Raw genomic sequence first — 26,340 nt, 5'->3', positions numbered from 1 at the left:
TGTTAATTTTGTTATTTACAATCCCTCTTCATGACGTTTACCCAATGAAAACCCATGTAAGAAAATGCTGGTCATTTACTGACAAAATGAAATTTAAGTTTTTCCAGTTATTCAATTGTGGTTATTTCGTAAAAGAATTTTACTTTATTTTTCACTATGCTGCCTGTTATGAATTATTGTCATGGTGCAGATTTTGTTATGCCAGGAATAGTACAGGAAACCCCCTGAAAAATTAGGTCAAAGGAGTTCCCTTTCACGTGACAAAGGTAGCCAATGAACAAGGGGATTTCCTCGACCTCGCTCCCGCCAAATCCTACTCAAACATGGTTATTGTTTAGAGTATGTAGCTGTATAGGCATTAAATCGGCTGTTTCCCCTTCAAATTTGATCCAGATTTTTAGTTTGGAGTGTTCACTAAAGAGGTAAGAATATTATCGGTCCATTATTAATACTTGTTACGTTTAAATTTTTGATATTTGAGATAATTTTGCGATAATATTTATGATAGTATTTGACCGCGAACAAAAACATTGATTAACTTGTCATGAAAAAACTGAGATTAACATATTTATGTTTGATTACGAGCCAGATAACTAATTTATCTACTCATCAACTAAACGGTAATACTTGCAAATTGCAGGGACTTGCTATTTTATCAAACTTCATGTTTAAAAACAGACCTATTTTGAACCTGATTCGAACGCACTTTGCAACCTATGAAACCTATGAAACAGAAATTTACAGCTACTGTTGTCTGTATTTGAAACAGCGGTAAAACAACAGTGTCTGTCATAGCTGTGAAGGCACCTCGGCTGTACATTTCACTTATTAAATTCTTTTGATATCTGACATTCTTTCCCACTGCTTGTACACATTGATGTTTTTGCATGGCAGTGAATGGTGTCAACTACTTTATAATCATGTATTTATGATAAAATCGGTGTATTGTTCATAAATAAGTTAAAACAGTCGTTGTGGGAGCGAGTTCGAATATATCCAACGGTTCTCAGGAAACAAATTTTTTATTTTGGTTTTATTTAGTTTTATGGTGTTTTTTAGCACTTTGCCTACGGATCTCAGAAAATTGTGGTCACATGACCTCTCCCATTACAAACATATGTAGTTAACTTTTCTCTCTTCTAACTTTACAACCTGATTATTTGACATTATCAAAATTCATTTACATATAGACATTGCTGCTTTGTTTTTGTATGAATCATTTGATTGAACAAAGATCATATTTAACTTTAAATGGATACAGAAATGTTTCTCACGTTCTTCCTTGTTAGCTTACGTCTTGTTTGGTCTTGACGTAGTACTACAAGGACACAAGTAGAAAAAGTTGAGCATACTTTATCGTTAAAATGTAGATGTTGCAATTAACCGTGAGATGTATTGATACTCTTTTGTGGAATTTAATCAATGGTTAAGCGAAGGAGAACTACATCGGGGGAAAACGAAGGGAAAAAAGTGCTGGATGAACGGTAAATATTGTCAGCTGAAAAATACCGCCATTTTGATTTTCGGATTGAGTTTTCTCAGCAATGCAAATCGGTGAAAGTAGATTTTATGATAGTTATTTTTTCGCAGTTATAGAATGCACATACTCCTATGGTCAAGTACACCTTTTTGCTGTATATATTTTCTGTAGTTCGCTGAAAATTATTCAAAATGTGCCGAAAAACTTGGAGCGTCGTGAAAATCAAAATGGCGACCCATATTATTAGATAGATTCCAAGAGATTTTTGTAGAATGTTGTGTGAATAAAATCACAAAGAAATAAAATGTGTGTACAGTTTTCATTAACAAATTATATATTTGATTTACAGAATGACCGTAGGTTCAGAAAATGTTGCGCACGAAACGAGAAGCCTAAAAACGTCCAATTCCACCCAGTTTCTGGATAATGCACAGGATCCACAAAACCGAAGTCGTAGTTTGTCCGAGTCTCAGCCAGAGAATGGGATTTCAGAAGAAGCTCCTTCTCACCAAATCGCAACCAGATCAAGTACTAGGTCCTTAAAGCGAACAAAGAAAGATTTCAGCCCACCCAATTCACCTCCCAAAAAGCCAGGTATGAAAAAATTATCGGTAAACTTATTAGTAGAGTGACAGGAAGAGGACGGTCATACATGTTGAGGATGTTGCTTTCTCGTTTATAAAGCTTAATGTATTATATTGTGTACAAATAGTGATCAGTTTGCTTTAAGTGTCAAATTTTATTAACATCTTTAAAGATTTTGATTGTTGTTTTACATACGCATATGTATGTCAATGTATCACCCTATACTACCTACGACCATGCCACCAGTAGGTTTAACCCAATTATGTCACCAAGTACAAATTTGAGGTTGTGATATGCATTTAAATATAACTAAGCATGGTGTAGATAAAATACAGAAAGGCACCATTAAAAGAATATAATTCACAAGTTCCAAGGTCTTGTGCAGCTGTGATCCGAACTTTATTAAGTACTGTTACTATTGTGTAATTTGAATACCTATGTTTTTTTTCCAAAAGGAAAATGGAGACCTTTCAGACACCTGACTATCTTTTCAAATATTTTTGTTAGGGCATGTGCCCTTTTTGAACTTGTTTTTTTTGTTGTTAAATTAAACCATAATGGATGTTGTCAATGGTCTGAATTTTGACAACTGTTGTGAATAATTGTTGTTTTTACATGTGGTTGGTTGATAATATTGATACTAGGAATTTTAAAGTGAGGCAGTTTATTTATGATATTTGAGAACTGTTTGTTACTTGTTTAAATTAACCCCTTTGAGAGTAATTTGTAGGATTTGTAGTTCCAAGAAATGCTTATTTTTATGATATGGGGAAAATTATTTTTTCTACTTAAGTTATCTTGAATGTCAGATACTATTTTTCAATTCAGTTTATCAGGTAAACTGTAGTCTATCAGCCGATGAGTATAAATCATACTAAGTTCTGGATACATAAAAACTTTCATTACATATTTTGAAAATATGTTTATTTTTAGCTAAAGAACCAAAGACCAACACCCCAGATGCAAAAACCAGACGTCCCTGGGAAGGCTGGACTCTTGAGGATAAAGACACTTTCTTTGAAGGTTTATATGAGGTATGATGATTTTTCAAATTATTCCACACAAATAACCTTTTTCCTGTAATATTGTCTTAGTTTGAAATGATATATAAAAAAAAAGAAGTGGGCCTTTCTATTAAAACCCTTTGTGTATATTTCTTATCTTAAGTACTTCCTTTAGAAAGGAAAGAAAAAGAAAAACTACCCAGACCTTAAATAAATATTTCACAGTCTAACTCATCTCAGGTATGTGTCAGAAATTTAGACTGAAACTTTTTATATGAAGGTTAATGGTGAAATATCCACTACAGCTGCAGTGCAGCTGGAATATACTTCAAACCTATACAGATGATTTAAACATATAAATATTTGTTGTTTTTTGGTTGGAATTTTTTACATTAGTAATGTGATGTAAATTATATTCATTCATTTCTATCTCTCTTTTTTTTTATAATATGTGTGGGTAATAAATGACAGAACAACTTAAATGTAGTATGCTTAAGTAAGTTTAAGTTAATTTTAGAAGAGCTTTATTAAATTATGGCAAATATTTAGATAAATGAAAGAAACGTCAACAACACTTCATTTGAATTATAGTCTTGACATTTCTTCATTATTATTTTCAGTATGGTAAAGATTTTGACGCCATCCAGAACCTGATCACCTTGAAACACAAGCGCAAAGGTGATCCTGTCCATCTCATCAAGAATAAGGAACAAGTCCGTCATTTCTACTACAGAACATGGCATAAAATTTCTAAATATGTTCATATTGGAGATGGTAAGTTTATGTCAGCTTATAAATTTGAGTCTCATGATTTTCACCAGACATTCATAATTATTTTTCATATTAAAATGTTAAAGATACGTGTTCAGTAAGTTATCTCTAGGTAAAGTGATATATTTAGGTAGTGAAATGAAAGCAGTCTTAAAATTTTTGAAAGTTGGAAGTAGATTTCTTCTCTACTCCCTGCCCTCTATGTGTACAGGCATGCATGTGCGTACACACACACACACACACACACACACACACACACACACACACTGCATTAAAAGTTTAAAAAGTAGAGTAATAGAAGGAAAGAAAAGGAATCCATACTTTTCAATTTAAAAATTGCATTTATAGAGGAACCAAGAAATGCGATATTTTATGAAATAATCATTTTTCTATTTGCAGAAGTAAAAAAAGCAACACAAGAGTTGTATGGGTTAGTTAACTATGGGGAGCTAAGAAAGAGAATTGGAGGAGGTAGGCCATATATAAGATCCGTGTCTTACTTATCTGAGTTAAAATCCTTAAGTTTCCTTAATCCTTAAATTTTTAATGTTATGCATATCCTGAGCCTGATCTGTCTTGATTTCCGTTTTCCTCTTATTTGTTGGAAAAGAACATTCCACATCAATTAAATATAAAATGTTTTACTGAAAGGATGTCATATTGTAAAACAAAAATTAAATACTTTTTAAAATCTCATTTCAGCTCTATCTGAGAAGAATGGTCAAAAGCTGACAGAGCTGATACATAAGGGGTGAGTGGAAATAATTTACAAATAGTGCAAGTTTATGTATGCAGAGAGTTGTAAAAATTTATACAAGATTTTTGGAAATTATAATTTTTTCGTCCATTGTGTATAAAAAAATAGAACATTTATATATAAAAACAATTTTAGGCTTAGTTTTTGTTAGAGCAGGTTTTATGTTGTTGATTTTTTTTTATTTCAGCACAACGTGTGTGAAGGTGAAGGGCAAAACTTTCAGGTAAACCTCATGCCATGCTGTAGTGATATAAAGTCAAGATGGCGTTTTCAGTCTAGTTGAAACAGCTTAACTAAGTACTAATATGTATTTTCACTGGGAGACCTTGTGATTACAAACTCCTACCAAAGATGGCCAGATTAATTCCTCTGTTGTCCTACCCTTGGTTTGCGCAAATAGTGGCAACTTAATAAAGCAGTAATAAGTTGATTTAAATCATTGCAACCAAAGGGTTGAAGTGTTAGAGATAAATGAGTTCCAATAGGAATTTTATTTAAAAAAAAGATTTACATTGAGATTGAATTAAGTTCAAAATAAACAGACCTTTAAAATTAAGGTAAAGAAAACAGATAAAAATGTAACAAAAACATCTGTCTCGAATTTGGCACATTGAAGTTGGAGTGTTAGCTTTCTGTAAGATCTGCTGGTTAAGAGATAATTTATAATAGATAGTTATGTTGATGCATTGTGGTTTGTCTTTCAGATTGAAGACTCCAGTGTGTAAAGCATTGAAAAAATTGAATAATGTGGAGGAAGGTAGGTATCTAAGTATTATATTGCAGGGGTGGATCCAGAGCTATTTTCTGACCGTCTTCCAAATTATCTTTGTTAATCCATCCTCTATTTTTGACCGTCTTCCGACAGAAAAAAATAAGATACACGTCAATGTAAACTTGAAAATCTGACTGTCTTCCAGAAGCCCCAGAAGACGGTCTCAATCCGCCCCTAATATTGTGTTTCTAAGTAAGAGTTGCCAGGTTTGAGCTAAGTTTAAAAAAGAGTTTAGTCTTATGAAATATGCATTGCATAGAAAGGAATGAAAAGTGGACTAAAATTATTTTTTGTTTACATTTTTATTTTTAAGGGCCCAGGGGAGAGGTGTAAGGGGAGGGGGGGTGTCATTGTCTTCAGTTATTGTGAGACTTTGCTAGCTGTGATTTGAACATGTTTTCCTTCATTCAGAGACCAGAGATGAAGAGCCACCAAAAGTCCCAGAAAGATGTGTCTTGGAGTTGCAACCAAGGAGCAATGCAGCCTATGCCCATGTCCAGTCACAAGCCCAGAACCCAAGGATAAGAATGACAGTAAAATTGGAGAGGAGACTGGGGAGTATTATTGAATACCTCCAGAAGAAGTGGAAACCACAGAGGCAGCTACTTGTATCCTTGGTAACATGTCCTGAAAAATGTACACTGTGCATTATCTTTGGAGTTTTTATTTGTTCAGTTTTCAGGAATTTCAGTTATTGGTCTAGACTCAAAATATTCTCATACAAAAAAAGTGAATGTTGCAATTAAGTTATTTCAACCAAAGCCAATCACATAATCTAAAAGAACATAATATATACCAGCATTCTTTTAAATGAAGGAAAAGTTTGGGATTTATCAAAAATATCATAAAAAGACAATAAAGGTATACAATGAAACAAATCAGATATGCAATACTAAGACCATTAAAGGTAATATATCTGTGATATTAGTGATATTCCTACCAAATTGAATTTTCCTCGAAAATAAAGCAATTTTCTGCTACCCATGAATCATTGTTTGACCTGTTCCTGCAGGTCAGTCCCTTGGACCACCCTGTTTTTCTGTTCATTTCAGAAGGAAATTTCAACATCAGGAACTTAAGTATGAAGGGTTCAGTTGTATTTACGAGTTGCATTGTGAAAAATAGGTAGCTTTCTTAATAGGATTCCTAGAACGTAAAGATGGTCCATTTTGGGCATTTTCTATTGCTAATAGTATACCCTTAAGGTGTTCTCTACATGGAAGACCTTCAGTCCTACTGGTATTAAATTCCTTAACAGCACCTTCAGAAAGAGAGTTTTAAGGTGTATGATGAGCCTGAGCCTAGACTGAGGATATATCCAAGCCTAGAAGCACAGCATCTTGCCCCAGTCACACTGAAACCCACACCACAGAACAAATTAGATCTGGGCTTCGAAAACTACAAGCAGCATATCTTAGGTGAGTTACCGTATTGCTACTTTATGATATTTGGATTATGTCATTAAAATTGAACCTCACTCAGTAAATTACTGAAAGGATAAAGATGTTAGTGTGAGTTGTATTTATTTCAGATAAAGAAGCTCAAGAAACCGAAAAAAAGAAAGCTGGTAATAAAAGGCAGGCGGCCGATGTTCTTAGTGATGACTCTAACAGTGCAACCCAGGCTGCAGGTTCTGTTGATAAAGAACAGCCAGACAAAGGTCATATCAACAATAACAATAAAAATGCCCCATTATCAGTGGACCCCAAGACATCGGGAGCTTCAGAAAAGGACAAGTCTGTAACTATGGAAACTAGCTGCCTTAGTAACACCCACGGAAACAATTTATTAGTTTACAACAGAGCTGATGAAGATGCAGCAACCAGCGTGGCATTGCAGTGCAATAATAGTTCAAATAATGATAATAATACTCATAAAAGTACAGAAAAAACATCCAGTGAGAATAACGAAGAACAGAAGAAGAAAACTGTTAATGAGAGTAATGAAGAACAAAGGAGGTCGGAAGTGGAGCGTTTTCGTAATGGCTGGACTCTTCAGGAGGCAGAAAACCTAAGCATAGCCCATATCCACCTTATTCTTGGGTCTCCAGAGAAACTGGTGCTGGAGTATGAGTGGGAGGAACCTAACGAGACACCACACCTAGAGAATGCCTCACTGTCGAATATGCTTAGGAGGCTGGTGCATTTGGCAATGTCAGAGTTCACAGACTTCTCCAAGCCGAAACAGGTAGGCATTAAACTGGTGATTAGTGCTTCAGGTGAAACCCAGGGCTAAACATAAATCATCTTACTCAGTCCAAGCTAAAATTCCATTTAGTCACATAGCTGGATGATTATAGCTTAATCAACACTTTGAACTAGATTTATGATAGAATTGGCTAATGGCAGAAAATATTTTGCATCTGATGCAAATCTGCTATGCTAGAGTTTGCATAGTTCTGTAGTTTGATAGTCTAACTTTTCAGTTCAGTAAAATTCCGCTGTTTTTTCCTCATATATTCTGATTTTTTTCACCTTGCCCACCTTCATTTTCTACTTCTCATATTATATTTTGAAAAGGGTGGATAGATGGATATTATCAAATTCTTCTTGTGAGCATAATGTTCAAACAACTTATTGGACTTTTACTTGTTTTAGCCTGGCTCTTCTTCACCGTGTAAATGTTGTGGCAATGTTCACACTGGCGGGTCACCAAGAAACCGTTCAAGTCAGAACAGAAGTCCTGGGGGCAGCACCAGAAGTCCGTCTGTCAGAGGAGGACAGATGGGAAAAAGTCCATCCACTCCCAAGACATCAAGAAGGAATACCGATGGAAGAAGCTCTCCTGTTTCTAGGGTATGTCATTTGTGCCTGCTGTGTCCTTTCTATCTGCCAAGCATTAACCTTATCTCCTACATCAAGAAGTTTGCTTTGTTACTTTTCATGTGGTTTCGGCAGTTTCTCATCACAGCTAATATTTACATATTTAGATGTTTTATCAAAAGGAAAAGTAAAGTTGTTTACTTTGCTACTTTTTCTTGGTTTGGAAATAAATGTACTGTGGCATCCATCTTTAGTGTCTGAAATATAAACTTGGTCACTTTTTTGAAGGAATTTTAGTAGTTTATCAGGTATGACATTTTTTGCTTATTAGCAGATTTCTGACTTTTTGGATGATTTTGTTGTTACGAAATATCTCATCCCTGGTTTATGTGTATGAAATTCAGGATAGCTTCATGCTCACTTCAAGAAATCAAATTTTCAGAGGCGGACACAAAGCGGAGGTGACAAGGCAGCAGATGTCAGTGACAAGAACAAAGAAGATGACTCCGTGTTCAGAAAACCAGCAGATTTCCCTGCCCCCAAGTCCCAGAGCCACCAGAAGAACCACATAAAAGTGACTGAAGCACAGTTGATACATACTCAGAACACACAGGCAGAAGCCAGGAACTTCATGGAACAGCTCAGCAGGCTCTCTGTGAGTATGAGTTATCTGAGTGAACAAAGGCATGAATGATTTTGGAATGATTTTTATAAATGTATTGCATGTGTGTCTTTCCAGCTTCGTCCGATTACAAAGAAATGTGACAAATATGATTTTTACTAAGCATTGTATTTGTGACAAACTTCTGATGTTCATCATTATGTGTTTAAGAAAGTCAATGATGTGGTGAATATTTGCGAATAGAATATTTCTTGTTAAGCATTGAATGATGATAATACTAGTTACATCAAGTTACATTAAAATAAAGATACAAGCACAGATGACTTCAATTAAAAGCATTTGATAAGTAAAAAAGAGTGATAAGGGTTTATATGATCTTTTTTTAACAGAGACAAGACCTTTTCTCACAAAAGAACAAAATGCGAAGCAGGATGGTGCGGAAGCCAATGGTGGTCCAGCGAACCCTTCTTCCCAAGGCCACAGTGCCAACACGTCACATCATGGGCCTGCCTGTGATACACGGATCACCCTCACAGCTCTCAACAGGCGCCGTCCCATCAGGCTCTTTTATCCCTATCATTCAGCAGCAACAGTTAGCAAATCAAAATATCACCACTGGTGGCAGCGGTGGGTCAGTTCTTCATCCTGGCAGTGGGTCAGTTTTAGATGGACAATCTGTCATTGATGGCCAGTCTCAACAGTTGGTGGCCCAAGTGCAGGCTGTGGTCAGTTCCCAGCCACTGGTCAGTATTTTCCCCAGTGCAGTGACCACTGTCCAGACCATAGTTGGGGGTCAGCAGGGCACACAGCTGGTCACCTCGGACAGTGCCCAGGGCCAGATGACCACAGACAGTAGCCTAGGTCAGGGATATAGGAAGATAGCACCTGCTCCTTTAGTGCAAGGTATTGATATAGACTTAGTTCAGTTGCAACGATATGGGTGGAGCAAGTTTTAATTTACAATTTTACATGAAGTGCATGCTTGACTCTGATAGATATTGATCTTTTTTAAAATGGGTCCATGCTCAAACATGATTTGTATCCTGTATATCATTATATCTTTATCTGTAATATTGCAGGATCTGCGTCCCTGTCTCCACTCACTGTGCAGGCTCTTCCAGGCAGTTCCACTCTGCTACACGTCAGAGCAGGTAGGTCATTAAAAAACCTTGGCATCATTACTGTTTTTATGCAAGAACTGAAAAAGGGAGATATATAATAATTACTTTTTAGTCAATTTGTATTAGACATGGAATTATTTCTGAGATATCTATGACTTAATTCAAATCTTCCACCAAAAATGATTTTGCAATAGGCTTATGACAGGTGTAATGCTATGATTTTTCCACTGCTGATATTTAGGACCTCCAGAATTTATTCAATTAAGGGAAGAAAATAAGACAAATCATCATTTTTAATGATATCTTCAAAGAATTCCATCTTCACATAAACACACATTAAAACATGGACTTTTTCTGTCATTTTCAGAGTCTCCCATGGCTGTAATCCAGGGTAGCAGTAACTCACCCGGGCCCATATCAAGTTCTGACCTGGCTCCTTCACCTATGTTATCTGGAGTGTCTGGGATACAGGCTGCTAGCTCACCTGTCCTGGCTAATATGCTGGGGATCACTCAGGTAAGTTGTATGAAAAATGAAAACTTTTTATTTTGGTAATTGCTTATATGCTGGGGATCACTCAGGTAAGTTGATAATTGTTAAGATGTTGGAGATCACTCAGGTAAGTTAAATGAAAAAAAAAAAGAAACTTAACATTTTGAAAATGCAGATATTATCCAATGTAATTATATGGAATTTCACCGTATCCTACTTGTTGGAATGGTCTCTGTGTTGAATTTGGCATTGCAGCTATAAAGGGTACAGAATAAAAACTTAAAGAGTGCCAGAAACAATATTATTTATCAGAATTTTGTGAATTTCTTTGAATTATAGTGACAAAATTACAGAAGGTCAAATTTTAAGTGTTGTGCATATTTTTTTATACACCTGTTAAAATTATTTTGGGACATGTAAGATATGAAAGTGTGTCAGTTTTTTATCATGCAAAATTTTTTTGTTTAAATTATGAGTTATCTTCTTAGACTCATTTGAGGAAAGATTTACGTTTTAAATATCCAGGCATATGTATAAATATGGCGCAGTGATAATTAATAGAATCTTGCTATACTTCAGACACCTACCACCACTTCTGTCACCACCACTGTCACCAGCTCCAGTACCATGGCGCCTCTCAACGAGTTTGGACTCAGTGACAATGTGCCTGCCAGAGGGAATACATCAAACTTTACATCCCCGCCAAATATGTCATCATTTCTGGACATATCACTGCCTGAGGCTCCTCCTGGTGAGTGCTGCCACATAGTGTTCATTTTGTAGGAAATGTTTCCAGTTTTTTTGCCCTCTGTTATTTTGCTGTGTTTGGTCATGAGTCTTCAGTTTTGATTGGATAGTCGTTTTGTGAGGTCTGTTCTTCAGGTGGATTTTTTGAGTGTGTGTTTGTTTGTGTATACTATCAATTGCTTAGTTACACTGTTATTTACTTATTTAAATTTCCCACAGCATGCCTGTGCCCGATTCTTTGCTTTCATACTCTTTCTCAAAAATTGTTTAGTTTCAAGTTGTGTAATTTTTCATTGCTTGAAAGCAACTCAAGTTGATGACATAACCACCACTCATGCAATTCTTGATTTTCACCAGATAGAAAATGGGATTATAGTTATTGCTTAGCTGTAAAAGTTATTTCCTTGATTTTTCAGTTGCAGTATCAGAGTCTGCAGATAAGCTCATTGACTTTGCTCTGGAGAATGTCTTAGGTAAGTACTGTGTTTAGTTGCCTACTTTAACATCATTAAGTAATCAAGGACATCATCAGATCAGTCAATGACATAATTTAGCAAGTCTTTATTATTTATCAGAATTTTAAGAATATAAAGTGCATTGAATAAACCAGCATAGTTAAGCACATATATTAAACAAATGAGTTTGACGTGAAAATTTTGAAACATGATATCACATTTTTCATGAAATCAGAACCCAGCAGTATATACCTTCATTTCTAACTTTTCAGAGCGACCAAGCACTCCCCCCATGAGCAGTACAACCCTGGGTTTTCAGGGGCTTAGTTCCCCAGAGAAGTGGTTCAATGGAGAAGTATGTTTTTTTTAATAATAAGTAAAAGGGATTTTTTTGTAATGAAATGCGTCATTTCCCACACAGTGATAAAAAAAATTATGTTGGTTTACCTGAAAATATAAATGTCATGCGAACTACTTTCAGAAAATGCTAAAAAAATTGCATAATCTAACTTGATCTCAAAGGATATAGATTGTTGGCAATATGACAAAAATTTCAATGTCTTTAATAATAATTGCCAATTTGATTAAAATTGATTGTCTTGGTTACCTGATCAGTTCATAAACAGGTAGTACTTCATACTGATAATTTTTTTTTAGATGGGTGACATATCCCTTGGCAGTCTGTTAGAGTCCCCCTTGAAGAAGGACGTCTCCTTAACCAGTTCAGTGATTCCAACTACCCCATTATTTAATGAATGCAGCAGAGATTCCATTGCTTCAAGATTTGATGTAAGACTGATTTATTTATTGATTGATTGAATTTTTTAGCTGGTTTAAAGTGAAGAAAAGTGTTATATCAAATCACAAACAGATGTTTTGACATAGAAGTTAAAACGTAATTAATAAATTAAGGGAAAAATTGTGACAGAATTTAACAAGATTTTGTTATGATGGAATGGTAAATGGTGCAGTGTTTCTGTGTTTACAACAAATAAGTGAGATGATGGTATTGGGATGTAATGTTTAACCTCCTAACTTTTTTTTTTTGGTTATTGAATAGGTGGACTCTACTATCAGTGCCCTGATGAATGAGAATAGTCTTGACTACATGGCCAAGTTTGCTGAACTAGCGGCTCAAGTGAGTGCACAGCCAGAAACTCCTAAGAAAGGAGAACCCAGACAAGCAAGTACATAGAAATGAAGAACAAAGCGTGCTGGACAAATGACCATTGGCCCAGATGTAACGACCAGTAACCATAAGATAGGGCTGGTCTGACAACAGGGGTTAAAGAAAAAAATAATTAATGATCTAGTGCATAGTAATGGAAGAAGAAATCAAGAGTTTAAGAAAAGAACCTTCAAGACTCAGACCCTATTTAGATTAAGCATGATATTTGATGGAGAGATATATTGAACTAAGAAAATTAATCAAAATATTTTCACCATTCGTCATAGGCTGTTAGAGAACATGGTTGATGTATTCCCAGCAACATATTTATGTACTGCAAGTAGATTTGGCAGAATTCAGAATTTTTTCATACAACAATAGTAACAGAAAAAGTGATTATTCAGTGAAATAAGATAGAAAGTGTTGTTAGTTAGAAAAAATTGTGCAAAATTTTGAGTTATTTGACAGAAAATATCCTTCTTTTTGTTAGAGAATAGGTGAACTCTACTATCAGTGCCCTTATGAATACCCTTATAATTGAAAAGGTAATTTAAGGGTTATAAATTTATTGTAAATTATGTACAGGGCTTCTAGATTTTTTACAGTATTTGATTTTGTACATCTTACATCCTGTAAATAAGATGCAATTTTGTGAATTAATGTGCAATTTTGAGTTGTATGCAAGACGAACAATGTTTTAATGTCTGTGGTGCTGCGAGATGTATGGGATGGTTTTGTTAATTGTTTTAATTGTGATGCAGGTATTTTTTCAGTTTCTCAAAGTCCTTGGGCCTCTGGTATCTACTTAAGGAGCATTCTGTGAGTTAAAAAAGTTGTACATTGAACCCTGATCGACCTTTCTCCAAAACTTCTCCAAGCTCTCTCAGACATGCTAGTAAAACCAGTCTAATTTGAAAAAACTGTCAAATAAAAGGAAAGAAACATAACTGTACACTCTTCATTGTGTATGTACACATTAACTACTTGAAAATTGTCTTTATTCAACTTTATTCAAATGATTTTTTTAAGTCACAGTAACAAATGGGTGTTTTGACATGTAAAGCAATTGCCTAGTTATTTCTCAAAACTGTCCTGTAAACAGTCAGGTAAGGGGATAGCATAAAACAAATGGAAAACAATAAAAATGCACAGAGGATGTTTTTTTTTTTTTTTTTTTTTTTTTTTTTTTTTTTTTTTTCAAACATTTTTCTTTCAGTGAACTCTGTTCATCTGCATTTTCTATTTCAAGTGTATTACAACAAACATTAAAATTTGCTTTTGAATATACAATACACTTTTGTTATAAAATGTATAGTTCATTACACATTTGCCCATTAAAGACTTTGGAGTAGATAATCTGACTGTGACAAAGTAAGTTGCATGACTAGCAGTCATTAAAATACCTAATGTTATGGTTTCAGTTCAGAGTTGTTTGGCCGCTGTGTGCAAGTGCTCAGAGAGCATAATGGCGCCAAACAGAATCGGGGTGCAATTCAAGTGTAGGTACTGGTAACCGGTGTTTAGGAATAGTGCATCTGAAAGTAGTAGTTTTTATTTGTGTCACAAGTGGTGAAGAAGAGTTTTACACAATAAATGGTCAAGTGTGTGTAGATGTGCTAAGTTGAGAAAAATGCATAGTTTGTTAGTTCTCTGCCAAATCAAGCTGTGGAATCACAGTGGCATTAATAAGTAACGTAGTTTATAGTTAAGGAAAAATATATGATGTTACTCTGTTCTAAAAAGATTCAAAATTTGGTTTGATATTGCCATAATGTTAATGTTTTGATTATCTCAATCAGTTGCTGATCTACATTATTCAGTGGATTTAAAGCCTATTATTAAATTTAAGGTAAATTTTGTAAGACAGGTTTGTTTTAATTACAATTATTTCATTATAATCCTTGTAACCAATAAACAACCATATCAAATTTTGATTGCACAGAATATAAAAATGTAAGCTGCAATGATTTATAACATATAATTTTATTACAAGCCAAATTACGTTTTGTATTACCTAGTGGTACCAGTGTGATTTCAGTTGCATAGTTTAAGATGCACAAGTTATTTTTCCAAAACAAATTGTATTGCATATTACAAATTAGGGGTTTTATGACCATTTTTAGTGAAATATGTAATATTTAGTTCTAAGCTGTTCAATATGCTAAGTCATAGTTCAAGTACACCATTATGTTGAACACCAAAGAGTTCATGAAATGTGGAAATGATAGTTTAGCCGAATATATTTTTGCCCTAGCACATACATTGTACAAATGTTTTTGTAAAACATAGTGAAAATAAATTTTTGTATCAGTTGTCTTTTGGTGTTTATATCGTTTAATTTTAACAGTTTATGCAACTTATTTAATAGGAAAGTTGTCCTTCAAGAAGTATAGCATTAGTTAAATAGATAAGTGTTCTTTTCCCCCAAAAAATGCAAAAATTTTGATGTACTATTGGCTTTTCAACACAGTCCGCTTTGATAAATTATGAAATATGAATCAAATGCAACTTTAGCTTTACAGAGCACTGAAACATTTCTTAAATCAGCATTCCTATGAAACTAGGAGGTGATCACACGTCATCCCCAACCCTTAATTTCTAGGCTTTTCTTTCACTAAAAAAATGTTAGCCGCATTGCATTTCTCATTTGTCTAGTAAAACTAGATTTCAAAAAGAACCCATGAGAAAACCTAAATTTCTTAACAATTTTATTAGTCACTGTTGGTAACCAACACACCATGCAGTATGTCATTTGATATACAGCGCAAATTTGTGCCATTTTTACAGAAATCACTGGGATCAAGAGAAAAAAAAAACTTCAATCTTAATTTAAAGCTTTAACATAGACTTATAACTGCGGCCTGTGTCAAAATCTAAACCTACACAACCGCCCTGATAAGCTGATAAACCACAAGACAAGTAATATTCAATCCCCAATTCCTTTTCAGAATTCAACTACTCAAATGACGACTGTCACTTAACATAAATGTGGTAAAGCCCATGTATAAATGAACTTTTATTTTGTGATTGAACCACAGCAAGACAAGTCAAAGCTTCAGCCGAACTCTGAAGTGAATAAAAAGTGTAAAGGAACTTAAATATGGCATTCCAACAAAGCAAGTCAAACAACAACCATAAATGTTTTAACTACCACTACATCCAGCAGGATCCGTACACTTTATACCTTTCAGTAAAAAATAATTACTCCCATCATATAAGCTGTATAGCAAAAATAAAGCAAAGTGAAAAGCATGCTACATACATAACTGTACATTAATTACAATTTACAAAACATACTTGTTATAATAATAATTATTATCACCATTATTTATAATAATTGGTTTTCCTTTACAGCACATTTCTAAACTTTACAATGTTTATTGCTTATATTATACTTCTCCACAAAAAGATTAATTAAAACTCATTCATAACAGCTGAATAATTATTTATCAATAAACTTCCAACTGCAATAAATAAATTAAAAATAATTAATTAATTAAGAAATAATAAATAATTTCCAACTTAGAATATATCCAGCTTAGAATTTCAGCTACTGTTTGGATTTTCCAATAAATATTAAACTATTCTTCAGATGAATACATCACTGTCACTAAATAATTATAATGTATTGAGTTGATATATCAAATTATTCTAATTTACAACCAACCTAGGCCTAGGATCTTAAATTCAAATGGAAAAATTATAATCCTGTATATTAGTATAGTAGAATAACATAACCATGTGTAACTGAAATATTTGTAATCTTACTTATCAATATCAATAATAACATTAAGTACAATATGAAATAATTAAGCCAAAAACTGAATAAAGATTTGAAGTCTTATGCAGAACTCTTGAAAAATCTTGAATAACTAGATGTGACAACAAAAAATTAGTTAATTAAATGAAACATGCAAAGAAATAAAACCTTTTTAAGCTAAAAAACACAAACACAAAATGTCAGGTAAATAAGGGAAAGAATTCCACTTTCAAAATTTCTTTTTCTTCATATTAAGAACTTGGTATACTTGAAAAAAAAAAACTACTCATGATACATCTTTATTTAAAAGATTAAGTTTCTATGGCGCAATGCCTTGATTGAAACACAAACAAACAAGTAATTATGCTTAGTCTGATCCAGAGTACATATTTTCAACTTATTCTGACTCATCAAGTTCCGATTTTTTCCAAGTTAACATAAATGACCTCAGAAAAAGTACTAATAAGTATTTTAAATTCACAAATAAAAAAAATAAAATTCAAGTTAATAACACCAAAGGACACAACTACAAGTAATTTAAATTGATTTGAAATAATACAGATTGACTGAATAAGAGTGACAACAGACATAAAAAAAGAAAATCCAAGTTAAGTTTATCCCCTTCTTCAGCTTGGGGGAAGGGGGCATTAGTCAATTTGAAAATCTAATTTTTCTATGATTAAAAACACACACAAAAAAATCAATTTGAATTCATGAGTGGGACAGGTATTCTTGAAGCCACATTACAACATCCAAAGCCAATAGTTAACATTCAAGTCACCTATATGCAAGTTACCATAATAGATGAAAAAGAAGTTATGTCAACGAGGTAGGATCAGTATTTGTTAGAAAATATTTTGGGCCATCAACTATTAATATACTATTTATGTAAAGAGAAATGCTTTTTGAAAAAATAATAATAATAATTAAAAACCCAGGCAAGATTATCAGAGTACATTAAATAAAGATCAGCTCTTTATTTGTGTTAGATACTTCAAGTCCTACTTAACTTTCTCTCTCAATGGTAAGATTTACGGTTTTTGCATTATCGCACGTGCCTCGAAACTGCTCAATGCCTCAAAATATCATGGATGTTCTAATTGTGACAGCATATCCTGTTGAGTCTACACCTGCCATTCTATCAAAACTCTGCCATTCTTTTCAGTATTTCTCAAAACAAGCATCAATTTTTCTATGGGATAGCCTGATAATTGCATGTACGGAAAAGTTAGTTGGGTCACAATATCTAAATCTAAACCTATCTTTTAATTACATCTGATTTACTTCCTGATATATCCAGGAAAAGTGGGGCAAATATCAACTCTGAACTATCAAGTATGTTTAATTTCGTAGTATAACTGAAAAAGAATAAAGGATTTATATTTTTTCTTAAAGACAGAAGTAAAACATCTTTATATTGATATAATAAGTATATCAGCTTACAGACAAACTACCAACTTTTCATTTGAAAATCCTGATTATAAAGACTTGTATTTCTTTAGGAAGAGAAAACTTTTGAAAAAACAACTAACATAATATTAATCCAAGCAGATAGGAATAGTTAAATACAATAAGGCTCAAGTCCTGGCATGTGGGGGTTGGTACATCTGTTGCTGTGGCCGCTGTGATTGTTGCCGTGACCTATCTTGTCGAGAATGCTGCATTTCTTGTGTTTGTTGTTGCTGTTGCTGTTGTTGTTGTTGTTGCTGTGTGTACATGGTTCCGCCTCCTCCGCGCCTGAACTCCATCGTATTAACAAACCCTCCCTGAATCAGCTGCTCTGCAGTAAAGCCTTGGGGAGCAGGGAGCAGTCCTTGGACACCGGCAGCCTGGGGAGGGGCTGTGGCATACGTCTGCTGAGTAGGAAAGGCTATTTGGATTTGCACCGGCCCTGGCCCTGTGGAATCCTGCAGCAAATACCAATAAAACTTCATGATAAGTGTAAAAAGATCACCACATATATATATATATATATATATATATATATATATATATATATATATATATATATATATATATATATATATATATATATATATATATATATAAAGACCAACACCTTGATGGTCTCATTTTCCAAATATAAATATAAATCTATTAACTTATATGCAAAACAGAAAATACAATGAGCGACAATCCATGTAAACTACATTAACTCATATGATTTGAAGAAGACTATATAATTTTCATAAGATTCATCAAACATGAAAAAACTAAATCCATGTAATCACCAACATTGGACATTATTACTACTAAAGAAATAGCTTATCCACGAAACTGACATCCTTCAAAACTGTGAAATATTCCAATAATAAATTCAGCATGTCAGGTACTGAAACAGACAAGGTTTAAGGAGTGGAAATCTCCATCAATTCCTTTACTTCCATGGGGGGGAAACCTACATCTCTTACTATATCCAGCTAACACATAAAGGGAAAAAAAAATCCATGTATTTCTGTATCTACTTACCCACACATCTTTTGGAATCTGAAACATATCTGAAAATGGCACATCTTCATTGTTTCCATAGTCCACAAATGTGACTCGACTGATCTGACTCTGTAGATTCACGCCTATTACAACAGCTTTGTACCACTGAAATAAATAACAAGATGGAATACTGTATGATGGAATAATAGATGCAACTTGTAATATGAAGCCCTAAAACATATCTATCCCCATTTCTATGGCAATGATTTGACAGCAGGACAGAAGACAACAATCCACAACTGGGTGAAACCAGTTTTAATAGACTTGTATGAGAGGTCATTTACATAAAAAAAAAAAGGATACTGTCACAGATCTTCATTAAAAAAATTACAGCTAGATGCAGTGAAATAATTTGTTTGAGCTGCGATTCATAATCTGAGCTGCTCATACAGCATCATTTAAAGATATAACAATTAATTTCATTTACTTAGAAGTGCAGAAATGCCATATGTATGTTGTGTATAAAAGTATACACATTACTGATTTTAATTTCTAGTTCATCTCACCTGTTGGTCTTCCCAAAATTTGGCTATGCAAACATCACCTTCATTCCACTGCTGTGCTTCTGCAGAGTTCATCTACAATTGAATGAAAAAAATTGCAAATACTTTGAAACTTAAGCAGCATGATATTTCATTAGCATGTAAGCATATCTAAACAAATTGCTGCGCAATTACTACAAGGGTAACAGAAACAAAAATCCTTTTTTGAAGTAGAAAGAGACATGGATTAAGTTGAAATCATAACTACTCATTTCCCTCCCAATTAATAGCATGCTGAAATTTTCTTCAAAATTTACGAGTACATTAATTTTAAGTTTTTTGGTCCACTAACAAATAGACCACCAACACATAAAAACCAGATTTCTTTCCTTGGCAGAGTGATAATTTTCATGTTACCTGTGGCTGTTGTGGTTGTTGTGCAGGGAACACGATCTGTCCCTGCTGGTTGACCTGGGCCACCTGGAATGCTGCTGCTGCCATCTGGCCCTGCTGGGTCTGAGCAGGATGATAATATGGCTGCTGGGTTGCCGCAAACGTCTGGAACGTCTGCCCATTTTGTGTCTGATAGATTGCTGGTCCAGGGATGAACGTCTGCTGGCCATATGACTGTGGAGTTTGAGCCTGCATTTGTTGCTGCTGGGGTTGCTGTTGTTGTTGTTCATGCTGATGCTGTTGATGCTGTCCGTCCTGTTGTACAAGTTGCTGTTGAAGGAGATACTGATCTTGTTGCTGCTGCTGTTGCTGTCTGTTTTTCCGATTCCCTTTTTGTGACCGGTTTCCCGCGCCTCCGTCTTGTTGGTAGTTTTCCATATATTGCATCTGGCCTTGTTGATGTCCCTGGGGGCCACCACCACCCCGGTTGCGGTACTGAGAGCCTCCATGCAGCTTGTTGGGGTCTTGCTGCTGATATTGATTGGGTGGAGCCTGCTGGTGCTCAGGAGGCACATACTGATCCGTTTTGGGATCATATAACTGTTTTTGTTTCACAGGGCCCCTGGAGCTCCCAGACCCATGCCTCCCGCCTCGGTAATCATCACCCCCTCGACCGTAATCCCCACCATATCCTCTTCCCCCACCTCGCCCACGCCCTCCTTGGTAATAATGATCATTTCTCCTATTACTATTATAATAACCACCATTTTGCTGATTGGCATTCCAGTTTCCAGCTGACTCGTTATGATGATAGCCATCATAATTTTGATAACCATAGTCTTTTCTGTTTTGATTCCACTCGTTATGGTAGGACCCATTCTGGTAGTCATTTTTCAACCTTCGGGAGTCCTGATTCTGAGATCGTTGTGACGGCCTTTCCCCTCCGCCCCCTCCTCGCTGGGCGGCTTGCCCCTTATAACTGGTGGAGGCCTGGTAACTCTCCCTGGGTGTGGGGCCGCTGTACTGGCCCACACGGGGATCAGCAGCTTTCTGCTCATTCAGCAATTTATTCTGTAACCTGGGAGGTAAGTTTTTTATTCTGTCCTGCTTCTGGGCAGCAGTGGGCGGGGGAGGTTTGTTACTGGCCTGGTTGTCCCCTCCTCCTTCCTTTGTGGGCTTGTCGTCTTTCTCTTTAGCATCTGGAATATTATTTCGAACACATTTTAATCAAATCTTCTAAATTATTTATCTGGCCTACATCACAAGCTGATGACTACATTCAGAAGAGTCATTTACCCATTCACAGACTTATAAAAAATGAAAATTAAGAATTCATTGCACCAAGTTTCCTTTCCAGAAATCTGGTAAAATCAAAATATTCGTTCCTCACTCTTGAATTCAAAGAAAAAATGAGGTCTGGGCAAGCAATCCAGAAAACACTGTGGGCATATCTCACCTTCTTTTATTGGCCCAGCTTTGTTTAGAATAAAGTCAAATAGCGTGGCAGGTGCAGATGGACGGGAAGATCCTTGCTCAAACTCCTCTTCTTTACCACGGCCTCGGCCCCGTCCAACTAAAGAATCAAGTCATTGTCAGATCAATAACTTTTTGTAGCTATCCCAAATACGTATAAAAGAGCACTAATGAGAACTCATTCCAGTTTTCCTCCCTAGATATCTATATTTTACACATCAAAACTTTATGCAAATAATAATTGTTTATCAAATATGATGCAATGAGCCACTAAAATGATGTTTGTTATTACTTACTGATTCAACCTGAGTGTGATAGATTATAAACCACATATCATAGTCTAAGGCATACGAAACAAATGTCATCGAAATGTGGATATACAATGTACAAACTAATCACTGCCATAACAACCCACCTCCTCTGTCCTCTCGCCCCCCTCTGCCAAACCCTCCCCTGCCCCCTCTACCACCCCCTCTGTAGCCAGAGCCAGGGCTGATGACTAGGGAGGCTATAGCTTCTTCTAGGTTACTGTTTGTCTGGCGCAGGGCATTGGTAGCCTGGTCTGGCGTGAAGCCCATTTCTACAATCTTTGCAATGTCTTTGTCTTGAATCTGAATCGGACAAAGTAACACCAGGTACGTGTAGTTGCATTTAAATGACAGAAAAGGAAATTAGTCCAATTGTAATCTTGGCGACAGAGAGATCCTTCTTTTTATTTATTTATTTTTTTCAAAATTAAATTTAACTAATGAAAATAGGTTGATTTAATCTCAAGTTTTTGTTCTTACGAAGACTTATTCTGAAAACTTTACTATGTTGCATCTCTATCCCTTTCTCTCAGTTAAAACAAGAAACGATTTAAATGATCCCATAATGCAAACAAATGTCACCAAACTCACCTGTTTCCCTCCAAATGTTTTCCCCTTTCCATCTTCTTTAGCCTGAATGGCTTCTGCCAAAGCTGCTTGTCGCTGCTGTTCAAACTCTCCATCCCCTTCCTTCTTTTCTTCTTTACTGGATTCTAAAGACTTAAATGTTTCTGGAAAGCAATAACACTTACTTTATTGAAAATCTGACTTGGTTATTATAGGAGTCTGTATAGATCCTGCTTCAAGCTACTGAACAACTTAACACATATAATTTCCATTATTCTTCATAAGAATATTCTATCAAAACAACTCCATTCCCTTTCGTCATAGTTCCCAACAAACCTCTTGATCTAGGTCCATTCTGTGTTGTGTCATGTAATTTGTGACCAAAGGGCACGAAAGCAGGTGGTCCATCCTCTCCCCCTCCTCTCCTGCGAGATTGGACTGCAAGAGACTGAAAACAAGAACAATTTGAAGTAAAATGATTGAAAAAATGACAAAAAAGAAAAAAAAAAAACATCAACCTTTTCCAAAGCCAATTTCTTCAATTATAAAAAATTCAAACATAAGTCCCTAAGAGAGATTCACTACCTTTCTAAGTTCCCAATTTTTTATTGTGATGATCTTACTTTTTTAAGTTCCCAGTTTTCTACCAGCCTCTCCACGCGTCCCCCCAGGCACTTAATATTACTGTTTGTCAGCTGCAGAAAGCCACTATTAATGGTCAGCTTGCCAGTCAGTTTTACTTTGGTTCCAGGAGGAGTATTAAGGCTAAAATAAGAACATCTTTCATATTCTTCTGCTGTATATTACTGTGAACTAAAGACAATTATAGATAAGGCAACAAGTTGTTGTGTGATGTAAGAATTATCTTTTAATAAATTAGTGGTCTTTGATGCACATAATTTAAAAAGAAAGGTTGACATGACCTAGAAACAAACATAATGCTCTGCATAACCTTTGGAGCTGATGTATTTTTTTTTTTTACTAAATTTTGTAATTTAAACATGAAACACTTCAAAATGGCAACATGAACCTACAATATATGTACTGCATCACCATCAGGGGGCACTACTGGTCATATCTATGACAAACCTTATATCTTTAAGAGTTTCCACTTCAAGTCCATTGCACATGGCACAGCCATCTGTGAATGTGATCTTCAGCATACGGGGTGCTACGTTTGATTCTTCGTTGTCTTTAGGAGCAGTAACGTTTCTTATTTTATGGACTTGTAACACAATTGGACCATCCCACTGAAATGAAAAAAAAATGAATATAAAACACATACCACACAACTGTCAAACACTTGAGTTAAGGAGACCACAACTATTTCAAGTAACCAGGACAAACATCCATTTTTTCCATTGTCAGAGAGCAAGGATAATTTTCCTCAGAGTAGTAACATTTGAATAGGTTCCTAAACAAAAATGGGCTCTGTTGGCACTGTACCTGCTATTTAGTTCTTGCCTACTTTCTATTATCACTGGACCACTCTGCAGTTTTGTTTATGGTAACAAAAATGTCATAATATACATCAATGACTGATCATTTTATTCCATTACCAAACAAGATATATCATATTTCAAAATAGGCAACAAGTATGTGTACATGTTACACATGTACACCCAAGTACATCAAAATGTGGCTACTGCTTCAAACATCAGCAATATTTCGAACATGTGTTATGCTGATGGCTGTGTGGATTGACAATTCTTGTCTATGTACCTGTATAGCTCCAGCAATGTTCTTATTTTGTAATGATATACACCTGTAGGTTTAGAATTAAGTAGAAGCTTCCTGTTTAAATACTTTTAACATAAAAAATCCATTTGAATACAGCTACTGTTTAACAGTAGGCTAAAAATCCTATTCCATCCCACATCACTATCACATGCTTATAATCAGTGCCAAATGTTTCAATTATCCACGATTCATTGTGTAACGCCCTTAATTCCAGGTAATGAGCAAGTTGCACTGAGAAGGGGTGGCAATGAGATGGAGTGGCCAAGGTGGAGGGTGTCAAGATGTTGCAAGTAAGAAATTGGTGACAGGGCTCCCCCCCATAAAAAAAAAAACGCAACATTCTATAGAATGGTTAAATAACTTTAAATAATTCTGCTGTTCAATAGTTCTCTACATTAACTGAGAAGTCTGGTTTTCATACTAATTAACAACCGTATAAACACGTTGCTCGCTTACCAGCATAAACTTACATAAGGCTTATTTGACACAACAATAGTAACATGAATTTTGCATAAAAACACAATGAAACTACTATGTGAAATAAATAGATTTTGGTTTAATCTTATTCTCTACACACCGACTGTAGTTTTCCTCTATTGATTTCTTCAGGAATAACTTTCTGGCCAATCTGTTTCATATCAGTCTGCAATAAGATAAAAGCTAGCATTATTTTCTATGAGATGCTAAACTATTACAAAATAGGTTAAAACAAGCATTATGTAAATAAATAAATAAATAACAAACTTATTTACATCTTTCTTATGTGGCAAATAAATCAGTACATTGAATAATCAGCAAAGTTTATAATCTTATATTTGTGGATTTGAGGTCTAAATAATATATGACATAGATTACAAACATAATATTGACCAATGTTATTTTCACTTATTTTCTGAGCAATCAGAAAAAAAAGGAAACAAATTATCAATTAGACAACAGTGTTGAATACTGGCATTGTTGCAACTATTGATGTTATCTTAGAGGTCATTGACATTAATCAATAAAGTAACAAATTATACAACAAAACAATTGTAAATTATAAATATACTTTTGCTTTCACATAATTTCAAAAAATTTCAACATATTATCTGCAATTCTTACTGTATAACAAAGCAATAAAAAATGAGAATAATCATTTATTGTTCAACTCTGCTTCACTTTTGAGAAGATTAAGTCTTTTTGAAACAGCGTAAGATATAAGCCATGGTATACACAGTCCTATACCATTAAACTACTTACATCCATTGCAATTTTGATGATATCATCAGCACCACTCCTCCCATCCTCTGTGCATTCCTCTATACCTTCTGGTGACAAATACCTACAAAGATTCAACACAGTTATTTTCAAGTAGTTGCATTTTTTAAGAAAAGGAACGAATGCATATATCCTCTACTATATATGTACACATGTCAAGACTGAAGACAAGCATGCTTTCCTTGTCATTCATGAGTGAACTACAATTCAAATACAAGCTACGTTTCAATTACTACAATTTGACAGACACTAATATTAGTGCCATGCAAGGATTTAAACATTCGCTGAATGGGCTGTAAGGAGCGCAAAAGAGAAAGGTGGAAGAGATGCAACTCTGCATATGCTAAACATTTGATTCAAAGGCAAAGTTGACTCATAGGCACCTTTGTGCCCAGCATCAAGTGACAAATGTTGGACATGGCAAGCTGCATTTAACTAAATTATATATTTACCCAAGGTGGAAACTGTTGAGAAAAGCATTTGCTTGTGTTTATCCATTTCATTGAGAGGCTAATAAACCACAAATCATCAGAATGATGAAATTATATAAATGCATGACGCAGAGACTGTTGCTTCTAAACAACCTTGATCTAGATTTGGGAACATAATCAGCTGACCCAAATGACAAGTTGACAGACTAATTCGCATTAAAATTTTAGCGAGTCAAGTGGGCTTTTTCATTTATCTTCGTCATATTTCTAACAAACAGGCTCAGTGTATTGCAGTTAGGGCATAGAGGATTGATGTGGGGTTTATAATATTAGTCAAACTCAAAGTAGGAAATGTGAAAGAAGAATAATGACATGCCAACGGTGACGGGGATCTGTGACAGTCACACCGCTACTTAAGTGTGAATTCTCCATGAAAATTACATTGTGTATCTCAATTCTTTCCAGATACAATCTCTATAGCAAACCTAAACTGCTACTAAATTTTATCAGAAAATAATGCATACGATCAATTAATTCAATGGCATTTTGATACCCACCAACCACGCTTCTTCAACTCAGCATCCGCCATGATGGAGAAATTGTTACAAAGGTTTTGATTGGCTTCTGAAATTAAAACACCGAGAACTTTGCTTAAAATTTATTTTTTATGTCAGTATCATAGCAAGCAGGCGCATTAATTGGG

General features: G+C 34.9%; 2 protein-coding genes across 3 annotated transcripts; one reads left to right on the top strand and one right to left on the bottom strand.

Annotated features, from left to right (window-relative positions):
• The first annotated feature begins 258 nt into the window (after window positions 1-258).
• On the top strand, window positions 259-13,821 carry LOC106150535 (uncharacterized). Of its 2 annotated transcripts, none has more exons than XM_013523405.2 (21): window positions 259-422; window positions 1,830-2,074; window positions 2,999-3,099; window positions 3,690-3,843; window positions 4,240-4,311; window positions 4,543-4,591; window positions 4,785-4,820; window positions 5,302-5,354; window positions 5,781-5,977; window positions 6,637-6,787; window positions 6,901-7,556; window positions 7,967-8,164; window positions 8,574-8,786; window positions 9,143-9,656; window positions 9,833-9,904; window positions 10,242-10,390; window positions 10,946-11,117; window positions 11,530-11,586; window positions 11,841-11,923; window positions 12,226-12,357; window positions 12,629-13,821. In XM_013523405.2, the coding sequence occupies exons 1-21, from the start codon at window positions 274-276 to the stop codon at window positions 12,761-12,763; spliced, it is 3,588 nt and encodes a 1,195-aa protein (XP_013378859.2). In that variant the 5' UTR covers window positions 259-273; the 3' UTR covers window positions 12,764-13,821. The 2 variants fall into 2 exon arrangements, with proteins under 2 accessions (XP_013378859.2, XP_013378858.2); XM_013523404.3 differs by lacking the exon at window positions 259-422 and adding an exon at window positions 1,258-1,484.
• Window positions 13,822-15,427: 1,606 nt separating this feature from the next.
• LOC106165795 (uncharacterized) lies at window positions 15,428-26,337 on the bottom strand. Its single transcript, XM_087007714.1, has 13 exons — window positions 26,195-26,337; window positions 25,189-25,270; window positions 24,527-24,592; window positions 23,299-23,459; window positions 22,833-22,974; window positions 22,546-22,657; window positions 22,234-22,373; window positions 21,750-21,945; window positions 21,318-21,434; window positions 19,886-21,060; window positions 19,493-19,564; window positions 18,966-19,091; window positions 15,428-18,403 (listed from the first exon to the last, which is right to left on the bottom strand). Exons 1-13 carry the CDS (start codon window positions 26,224-26,226, stop codon window positions 18,074-18,076), a joined length of 2,751 nt encoding a protein of 916 aa, XP_086863840.1. The 5' UTR covers window positions 26,227-26,337; the 3' UTR covers window positions 15,428-18,073.
• Window positions 26,338-26,340: the final 3 nt, after the last annotated feature.

The sequence above is a fragment of the Lingula anatina genome, chromosome 3, assembly GCF_051362555.1.
Source record: "Lingula anatina isolate TDL-2025a chromosome 3, LinAna3.0, whole genome shotgun sequence".
NCBI lineage: Eukaryota > Metazoa > Brachiopoda > Lingulata > Lingulida > Lingulidae > Lingula > Lingula anatina.
Note: the sequence above shows the minus strand (reverse complement) of the source record. Positions and strands in the feature narration are given on the sequence as shown.

Excerpts from the sequence above, each read along its gene's own strand:
- LOC106150535 (XM_013523405.2), top strand. The coding sequence starts at position 274 with ATGAACAAGGGGATTTCCTCGACCTCGCTCCCGCCAAATCCTACTCAA. Across the intron at positions 3,100-3,689 it reads TCTTTGAAGGTTTATATGAG|TATGGTAAAGATTTTGACGC; the intron begins GTATGATGATTT and ends TATTATTTTCAG. Across the intron at positions 5,978-6,636 it reads AACCACAGAGGCAGCTACTT|AAAGAGAGTTTTAAGGTGTA; the intron begins GTATCCTTGGTA and ends CAGCACCTTCAG.
- LOC106165795 (XM_087007714.1), bottom strand. The coding sequence starts at position 26,226 with ATGGCGGATGCTGAGTTGAAGAAGCGTGGTTG. Across the intron at positions 25,271-26,194 it reads GAGTTGAAGAAGCGTGGTTG|GTATTTGTCACCAGAAGGTA; the intron begins GTGGGTATCAAA and ends GAATCTTTGTAG. Across the intron at positions 19,092-19,492 it reads AATTTTGGGAAGACCAACAG|TGGTACAAAGCTGTTGTAAT; the intron begins GTGAGATGAACT and ends TATTTATTTCAG.